This window comes from Pelophylax lessonae (assembly GCF_965119305.1).
Source record: "Pelophylax lessonae genome assembly, chromosome: 10".
Classification (NCBI taxonomy): domain Eukaryota; kingdom Metazoa; phylum Chordata; class Amphibia; order Anura; family Ranidae; genus Pelophylax; species Pelophylax lessonae.
In genome coordinates this window covers 3,086,693-3,097,386 of record NC_138777.1, presented here as the reverse complement: position 1 = coordinate 3,097,386, position 10,694 = coordinate 3,086,693, and the positions used below count along the sequence as shown (strand labels likewise).

General features: G+C 48.5%; 1 protein-coding gene across 2 annotated transcripts in view; it reads right to left on the bottom strand.

The window, feature by feature from the left end:
• The window catches only part of PSMA1 (proteasome 20S subunit alpha 1), a 176,453-nt gene that overhangs the window by 4,075 nt on the left and 161,684 nt on the right, over window positions 1-10,694 (bottom strand). Inside the window, exons 2-7 of one of the 2 annotated variants that reach the window (XM_082269800.1) lie at window positions 6,364-6,462; window positions 4,271-4,374; window positions 3,760-3,848; window positions 2,454-2,524; window positions 978-1,107; window positions 176-255 (exon numbers count right to left, since the gene is read on the bottom strand). In XM_082269800.1, the coding sequence (XP_082125926.1) occupies window positions 176-255; window positions 978-1,107; window positions 2,454-2,524; window positions 3,760-3,848; window positions 4,271-4,374; window positions 6,364-6,438 (549 nt within the window). In that variant the 5' untranslated portion in view covers window positions 6,439-6,462. Of the gene's footprint in view, window positions 1-175; window positions 256-977; window positions 1,108-2,453; window positions 2,525-3,759; window positions 3,849-4,270; window positions 4,375-6,363; window positions 6,466-10,694 lie in introns of both variants that reach the window. The other variant, XM_082269799.1, reaches the window with a different exon arrangement.

Sequence of the window (10,694 nt, the reverse complement as noted above, 5' to 3'; positions counted from 1 at the left end):
GTGCCTATAGGTGGCAGCATAACACACTTCACCTCTGTGCTGCCCCATGCATGCGTAGGAGTTTGAGGCTAAGTTATGTTCTGGTGAGAGCGTGCTCTGTGCTCCTCCCAGCATGCAACTGGACACCAGCTAAGACCCCAGAATGGGGGGGTGGGGAGGGGAGATGTGACGTCACCTTAGTAGTCAAGTCTTGTTCTGCAGGAAGAGTCTCTCTCAGGGCGCGCAGTCCGTGCTTCACAAGCTCATTCAGATTACCTGTATGGGGAATCACCAAACACACGGGTCAGGAACAAGAGAGAAAAATGCCTTCCCTGGTCCCCCCTCCCCCTCCCCTACCATCAACATGCTAATGAAGTTTCCAGTTTTATGACACACCCTACTTACGTCCCAGTGATGTCATCACCGGATCTCTGTGCTTCTCTATGCAATGCAGGCAGATCATGGCTGGTGGGAGGGGCCTGTACAACTTCCTGAAAACATCCCAGCACTCTGCCTCAGTATTCCTCCCAAGAGCCATGATGCAAGCAGTGGGAGGAGTTATGCAAATATTAAAATGTCTTAATGGGTGGGTGTCAGTCTGGAGGAGTGGGCGTTACCAGGCAGACTGCACATACCTAGGTAACGCCCAAAAGTAATCCCGAGCCTCCCTTAACGAAAGAACTAAAATCCAATGAATGAAAGGCATGGGGCTGGATGATGCTGGACGTCCCCCAGCAAGGAAATGGGGCGGAGCTCTGACTTGCTGCAGCTTCTAATGTAGGGGGTGAGAAGCTCACAGTGTGCGGGGAAAGCAGAGGAAGCCGTTTCAGTCCAAGGGGAGGAGCCAATACACCTGTGCAAGACTGAAGGGGAGGCGGGAGGGAGGAGTTAAAGTCTGGTGTAGAGATGGAGGTGGTCTCCTAGCTGTTCAGCCAATTCCAATTGCCCCTCCCCAAAAACACCCCACCCCCCACATATACACAACAGCCTGGACTCACAATCGCTGAATTCCGTCATGTGTCTCTCCAGGTAGGTGCGGGCGGACTGGGAGCGCGCCCCGATAGACATGGCCCGGCAGTCAAAGTAGTTTGCAGAGGGGCAGGTCTGGAAGATGTGCGGTCCCATGTCCTGCCGAGGGGGAGGAGACAGCAATGTGATATCAACCAATGAGGAGCGGCCACTTCACAGAATGGAGATAAATCAATGGAGGCTCCAAAATCTAAACTAAGATTCAATATTTCTACACAGTGCTGAGGGACAAAACAGGATTTCTTATGGTGATAATATCCTGCATCTCTCTATCTCCTGTCTGATCAATGTTTATAAACAATGTTACTTTGTATCTCTCTATCTCCCATCTGATCAATGTTTATAAACAATGTTACTTTGTATCTCTCTATCTCCCGTCTGATCAATGTTTATAAACAATGTTACTTTGTATCTCTCTATCTCCCGTCTGATCAATGTTTATAAACAATGTTACTTTGTATCTCTCCATCTCCTGTCTGATCAATGTTTATAAACAATGTTACTTTGTATCTCTCTATCTGATCAATGTTTATAAACAATGTTACTTTGCATCTCTCTATCTCCCCTCTGATCAATGTTTATAAACAATGTTACTTTGTATCTCTATCTCCTGTCTGATCAATGTTTATAAACAATGTTACTTTGTATCTCTCTATCTCCCATCTGATCAATGTTTATAAACAATGTTACTTTGTATCTCTCTATCTCCCGTCTGATCAATGTTTATAAACAATGTTACTTTGTATCTCTCTATCTCCCGTCTGATCAATGTTTATAAACAATGTTACTTTGTATCTCTCTATCTCCTGTCTGATCAATGTTTATAAACAATGTTACTTTGTATCTCTCTATCTCCTGTCTGATCAATGTTTATAAACAATGTTACTTTGTATCTCTATCTCCTGTCTGATCAATGTTTATAAACAATGTTACTTTGTATCCATTTCCTCTGGACAAGGTTTATAAACAATGTGTATTTCCAGCTGGCAAAATGACAGCACAGAGTTGAGTAAAAAGAGTAACTGCAGAAGCTGCTCCTGCAATAATGACAGACTGTCTAACACAGCGTTTATAAACCTTGTGCAGAGGAGATAACTACAGAAGCTGCCACTGTATCTCTTATTACACAACTGCGGGCTGTAATATTGACAGCGGGATATAGGCAGTAAGTATACAGGAAGAGCGGCAGCGAGTATACGGGAAGAGCGGCAGCGAGTATACGGGAAGAGCGGCAGCGAGTATACGGGAAGAGCGGCAGCGAGTATACGGGAAGAGCGGCAGCGAGGGAGAATGATGGCTGTATGATAATGAAGATTGTAGGATGTTCAGCATCCACAATTAGTAAATATTGATCTACACTGGAGACGTTCCGGTGACTTTCAGATTTCTTTTCTGGGGTGAACAAAGACCAATCACCTTCCACCTTCACAGATCTGACTACTTACATCATAGCCTGCAATCAGCAGCCCCACGCCGTAAGGTCTCCGCCCATAGCGCTGGGTAGGAATTTGTGTTTCTGACGAAGATTAAGAAAAAAAATCTGCACAAGAAAAATGAAAACACGACTTTCTATGGCTCAATGTAAGATACGGAGCGGGTCAGCAGCAGGTCATCCATCATACATCTGATAGACTATGCCTAGGCGCCCCCCCCCCTGATATCCGTACACTTCCTGTGCCTAGGCGCCCCCCCCTGATATCCGTACACTTCCTGTGCCTAGGTGCCCCCCCCTGATATCAGGGGACTTCCTGTGCCTAGGTACCCCCCCCCCTGATATCAGTACACTTCCTGTGCCTAGGTACCCCCCCCCCCCCTGATATCAGTACACTTCCTGTGCCTAGGTACCCCCCGCCTGATATCAGTACACTTCCTGTGCCTAGGTACCCCCCCCCCCTGATATCAGTACACTTCCTGTGCCTAGGTACCCCCCCCCCTGATATCAGTACACTTCCTGTGCCTAGGTGCCCCCCCCTGATATCAGGGGACTTCCTGTGCCTAGGTACCCCCCCCCCCCCTGATATCAGTACACTTCCTGTGCCTAGGTACCCCCCCCCCCTGATATCAGGGGACTTCCTGTGCCTAGGTACCCCCCCCCCCTGATATCAGTACACTTCCTGTGCCTAGGTACCCCCCCCCCCCTGATATCAGTACACTTCCTGTGCCTAGGTACCCCCCCCCCCCTGATATCAGTACACTTCCTGTGCCTAGGTACCCCCCCCCTGATATCAGTACACTTCCTGTGCCTAGGTACCCCCCCCGATATCAGTACACTTCCTGTGCCTAGGTACCCCCCCCCCCCCTGATATCAGTACACTTCCTGTGCCTAGGTACCCCCCCCCCCCTGATATCAGTACACTTCCTGTGCCTAGGTACCCCCCCCGATATCAGTACACTTACTGTGCCTAGGTGCCCCCCCCTGATATCAGTACACTTCCTGTGCCTAGGTACCCCCCCCCCCCCTGATATCAGTACACTTCCTGTGCCTAGGTACCCCCCCCCCCCCTGATATCAGTACACTTCCTGTGCCTAGGTACCCCCCCCCCCCCCTGATATCAGGGCACTTCCTGTGCCCAGGCACTCCTGATAGGTTATATTATATATATATGTGATATTTGTTTCCATTTAGGAATGTTTTGGCTCCCAGAGTTCAGTTCTTCATGAAATTAGAGGTGAAATTGGGGGGCTGAGTGACCCCGCTGCATTCTCATATGACTCAGTGAGAGCGCCCCCTCATGGTACATAGAAGGATACTGCTTCCAATCAGAGACACCAGGCGGGAGACCGGGAGCGGGCGGTCAAAGACAAACCGAGAATCCAGACACTCCTGACGCATGAAGTTACTGCAAAATAAAAACCAAACTGAGTTATACCCCAAACCAGTGACTCCGCCCTCTGCCCCCATCCCCCACCCCGGCCATCAAAGTGCTAAAACTTTACAAGGCTGAGAGAGCGTTCTATGGGGTCCGCACTTTGAAGGCATTGATTGGGGGATGGGGGGAGAATAGGAGATTCACCAAGAAAAAGGTGAAAACTACGATTTCCCCGATTTCCAATAACTGTTCTCTTATATCATCAGAGAGAGAGGAAGAAAATTAGAGGTGAAATTGGGGGGCTGAGTGACCCCCCCTGCATTCCGATATCACTCAGCGAGAGCAGAGAGAGAGAAAGAGAGGAGCGATAGTTTGAGATGTAATGATTGTTACCATGGAGATGACACAGGAAGGATGTAATTGGTGGAGACGGAAGAGAGGAAAATCATTACCAGAGCAGCCGAGCGTCAGCAGTGAGACCAGCGATGGAAATGCCGACATGATTATCCACATTGAGGATCTTCTTCTGATGAGCGGCCAACTCCGACTGAGCTCTCTACAACACAGCAATCCATCATCACCACAGGAGCTTACACTCTAATGTCCCCTCCCCCACATCAGTCTCTGTACCAGAGGAGCTTACACTCTAATGTCCCCTCCCCCACATCAGTCTCTGTACCAGAGGAGCTTACACTCTAATGTCCCCTCCCCCACATCAGTCTCTGTACCAGAGGAGCTTACACTCTAATGCCCCCTCCCCCACAGTCACATCAGTCTCTGTACCAGAGGAGCTTACACTCTAATGTCCCCTCCCCCACAGTCACATCAGTGTCTGTACCAGAGGAGCTTACACTCTAATATCCCCTCCCCCACAGTCACATCAGTCTCTGTACCAGAGGAGCTTACACTCTAATGTCCCCTCCCCCACAGTCACATCAGTCTCTGTACCAGAGGAGCTTACACTCTAATGTCCCCTCCCCCACAGTCACATCAGTCTCTGTACCAGAGGAGCTTACACTCTAATGTCCCCTCCCCCCACAGTCACATCAGTCTCTGTACCAGAGGAGCTTACACTCTAATGTCCCCTCCCCCACAGTCACATCAGTCTCTGTACCAGAGGAGCTTACACTCTAATATCCCCTCCCCCACAGTCACATCAGTCTCTGTACCAGAGGAGCTTACACTCTAATGTCCCTTCCCCCACAGTCACATCAGTCTCTGTACCAGAGGAGCTTACACTCTAATATCCCCTCCCCCACAGTCACATCAGTCTCTGTACCAGAGGAGCTTACACTCTAATGTCCCCTCCCCCCACAGTCACATCAGTCTCTGTACCAGAGGAGCTTACACTCTAATGTCCCCTCCCCCACAGTCACATCAGTGTCTGTACCAGAGGAGCTTACACTCTAATGTCCCCTCCCCCACAGTCACATCAGTGTCTGTACCAGAGGAGCTTACACTCTAATGTCCCCTCCCCCACAGTCACATCAGTCTCTGTACCAGAGGAGCTTACACTCTAATGTCCCCTCCCCCCACAGTCACATCAGTCTCTGTACCAGAGGAGCTTACACTCTAATGTCCCCTCCCCCACAGTCACATCAGTGTCTGTACCAGAGGAGCTTACACTCTAATATCCCCTCCCCCACAGTCACATCAGTCTCTGTACCAGAGGAGCTTACACTCTAATGTCCCCTCCCCCACAGTCACATCAGTCTCTGTACCAGAGGAGCTTACACTCTAATGTCTCCTCCCCCACAGTCACATCAGTGTCTGTACCAGAGGAGCTTACACTCTAATATCCCCTCCCCCACAGTCACATCAGTCTCTGTACCAGAGGAGCTTACACTCTAATGTCCCCTCCCCCACAGTCACATCAGTCTCTGTACCAGAGGAGCTTACACTCTAATGTCCCTTCCCCCACAGTCACATCAGTCTCTGTACCAGAGGAGCTTACACTCTAATATCCCCTCCCCCACAGTCACATCAGTCTCTGTACCAGAGGAGCTTACACTCTAATGTCCCTTCCCCCACAGTCACATCAGTCTCTGTACCAGAGGAGCTTACACTCTAATATCCCCTCCCCCACAGTCACATCAGTCTCTGTACCAGAGGAGCTTACACTCTAATGTCCCTTCCCCCACAGTCACATCAGTCTCTGTACCAGAGGAGCTTACACTCTAATGTCCCCCCCCCCCCCACAGTCACATCAGTCTCTGTACCAGAGGAGCTTACACTCTAATGTCCCCTCCCCCACCCACAAAGTGCCAATTCAGTCAGAAAACAATATGTGAAATATTTTATTTCTAAATGAAAGAAGAAATTTGGGGAATCTGCAGGAAATTCACAACAACAACAGAGCTCTGCCTGCTACTGAATCCCTGACCCAAGAGCTTGCAGTCAGAGTTCTATGACCCCCCCATCCCCCCCCCCATACTTTTTCCTTATTATTTATTTCATTGACAGCCAACTGTGTGAGGTTCTCCTGCAATGTGCAGCGCCCCCTATGGGAATGTTATCACATCGATGTAAATAGAAGATTTCTGACCTTTAGAGCTACGAGGACGGCGTGAGTCTTGGATTTCAGTCCCACGGTGGCCGATCCCTGCTTCACCGCTTCCATGGCGTATTCAATCTGATGGATCCGACCCTGGAGAGGAGACAACCTTTCATCATACGGGGACACCCAGAATATTCATCATACGGGGACACCCAGAATATTCATCATACGGGGACACCCAGAATATTCATCATACGGGGACACCCAGAATATTCATCATACGGGGACACCCAGCATATTCATCATACGGGGACACCCAGCATATTCATCATACGGGGACACCCAGCATGGGGGAGGAGTTATAGAATATTCATCATACGGGGACACCCAGAATATTCATCATACGGGGACACCCAGAATATTCATCATACGGGGACACCCAGAATATTCATCATACGGGGACACCCAGAATATTCATCATACGGGGACACCCAGAATATTCATCATACGGGGACACCCAGAATATTCATCATACGGGGACACCCAGCATGGGGGAGGAGTTATAGAATATTCATCATACGGGGACACCCAGAATATTCATCATACGGGGACACCCAGAATATTCATCATACGGGGACACCCAGAATATTCATCATACGGGGACACCCAGAATATTCATCATACGGGGACACCCAGAATATTCATCATACGGGGACACCCAGAATATTCATCATACGGGGACACCCAGAATATTCATCATACGGGGACACCCAGCATGGGGGAGGAGTTATAGAATATTCATCATACGGGGACACCCAGAATATTCATCATACGGGGACACCCAGAATATTCATCATACGGGGACACCCAGAATATTCATCATACGGGGACACCCAGAATATTCATCATACGGGGACACCCAGAATATTCATCATACGGGGACACCCAGAATATTCATCATACGGGGACACCCAGAATATTCATCATACGGGGACACCCAGAATATTCATCATATGGGGACACCCAGAATATTCATCATACGGGGACACCCAGCATATTCATCATACGGGGACACCCAGCATGGGGGAGGAGTTATAGAATATTCATCATACGGGGACACCCAGAATATTCATCATACGGGGACACCCAGAATATTCATCATACGGGGACACCCAGCATGGGGGAGGAGTTATAGAATATTCATCATACGGGGACACCCAGAATATTCATCATACGGGGACACCCAGCATGGGGGAGGAGTTATAGAATATTCATCATACGGGGACACCCAGAATATTCATCATACGGGGACACCCAGCATATTCATCATACGGGGACACCCAGAATATTCATCATACGGGGACACCCAGAATATTCATCATATGGGGACACCCAGCATGGGGGAGGAGTTATATCTTATAGAATATTCATCATACGGGGACACCCAGAATATTCATCATACGGGGACACCCAGAATATTCATCATACGGGGACACCCAGAATATTCATCATACGGGGGACACCCAGAATATTCATCATACGGGGACACCCAGAATATTCATCATACGGGGACACCCAGAATATTCATCATACGGGGACACCCAGAATATTCATCATACGGGGACACCCAGAATATTCATCATACGGGGACACCCAGAATATTCATCATACGGGGACACCCAGCATGGGGGAGGAGTTATAGAATATTCATCATACGGGGACACCCAGAATATTCATCATACGGGGACACCCAGAATATTCATCATACGGGGACACCCAGAATATTCATCATACGGGGACACCCAGAATATTCATCATACGGGGACACCCAGAATATTCATCATACGGGGACACCCAGAATATTCATCATACGGGGACACCCAGCATGGGGGAGGAGTTATAGAATATTCATCATACGGGGACACCCAGAATATTCATCATACGGGGACACCCAGAATATTCATCATACGGGGACACCCAGCATATTCATCATACGGGGACACCCAGAATATTCATCATACGGGGACACCCAGAATATTCATCATACGGGGACACCCAGCATATTCATCATATGGGGACACCCAGCATGGGGGAGGAGTTATATCTTATAGAATATTCATCATACGGGGACACCCAGAATATTCATCATACGGGGACACCCAGCATATTCATCATACGGGGACACCCAGCATGGGGGAGGAGTTATAGAATATTCATCATACGGGGACACCCAGAATATTCATCATACGGGGACACCCAGAATATTCATCATACGGGGACACCCAGCATGGGGGAGGAGTTATAGAATATTCATCATACGGGGACACCCAGAATATTCATCATACGGGGACACCCAGCATGGGGGAGGAGTTATAGAATATTCATCATACGGGGACACCCAGAATATTCATCATACGGGGACACCCAGCATATTCATCATACGGGGACACCCAGAATATTCATCATACGGGGACACCCAGAATATTCATCATACGGGGACACCCAGAATATTCATCATATGGGGACACCCAGCATGGGGGAGGAGTTATATCTTATAGAATATTCATCATACGGGGACACCCAGAATATTCATCATACGGGGACACCCAGAATATTCATCATACGGGGGACACCCAGAATATTCATCATACGGGGACACCCAGAATATTCATCATACGGGGACACCCAGAATATTCATCATACGGGGACACCCAGAATATTCATCATACGGGGACACCCAGAATATTCATCATACGGGGACACCCAGAATATTCATCATACGGGGACACCCAGAATATTCATCATACGGGGACACCCAGAATATTCATCATACGGGGACACCCAGCATGGGGGAGGAGTTATAGAATATTCATCATACGGGGACACCCAGAATATTCATCATACGGGGACACCCAGAATATTCATCATACGGGGACACCCAGAATATTCATCATACGGGGACACCCAGAATATTCATCATACGGGGACACCCAGCATATTCATCATACGGGGACACCCAGAATATTCATCATACGGGGACACCCAGAATATTCATCATACGGGGACACCCAGAATATTCATCATACGGGGACACCCAGAATATTCATCATACGGGGACACCCAGAATATTCATCATACGGGGACACCCAGAATATTCATCATATGGGGACACCCAGAATATTCATCATACGGGGACACCCAGCATATTCATCATACGGGGACACCCAGCATGGGGGAGGAGTTATAGAATATTCATCATACGGGGACACCCAGAATATTCATCATACGGGGACACCCAGAATATTCATCATACGGGGACACCCAGCATGGGGGAGGAGTTATAGAATATTCATCATACGGGGACACCCAGAATATTCATCATACGGGGACACCCAGCATATTCATCATACGGGGACACCCAGCATGGGGGAGGAGTTATAGAATATTCATCATACGGGGACACCCAGAATATTCATCATACGGGGACACCCAGCATATTCATCATACGGGGACACCCAGAATATTCATCATACGGGGACACCCAGAATATTCATCATACGGGGACACCCAGAATATTCATCATATGGGGACACCCAGCATGGGGGAGGAGTTATATCTTATAGAATATTCATCATACGGGGACACCCAGAATATTCATCATACGGGGACACCCAGAATATTCATCATACGGGGACACCCAGAATATTCATCATACGGGGACACCCAGAATATTCATCATACGGGGGACACCCAGAATATTCATCATACGGGGACACCCAGAATATTCATCATACGGGGACACCCAGAATATTCATCATACGGGGACACCCAGAATATTCATCATACGGGGACACCCAGAATATTCATCATACGGGGACACCCAGAATATTCATCATACGGGGACACCCAGAATATTCATCATACGGGGACACCCAGAATATTCATCATACGGGGACACCCAGCATGGGGGAGGAGTTATAGAATATTCATCATACGGGGACACCCAGAATATTCATCATACGGGGACACCCAGAATATTCATCATACGGGGACACCCAGCATATTCATCATACGGGGACACCCAGCATATTCATCATACGGGGACACCCAGCATATTCATCATACGGGGACACCCAGAATATTCATCATACGGGGACACCCAGAATATTCATCATACGGGGACACCCAGCATGGGGGAGGAGTTATATATGTTATAGAATATTCATCATACGGGGACACCCAGCATGGGGGAGGAGTTATATATGGTATAGAATATTCATTTATTGAAAGTGAACAGAACAATTCCAGCCTCACAATCCTTATATAAGGAGTAGGAAATCTCATCATCGGGGGGGGGGGGGGGGGGCTGTTCTACTTGC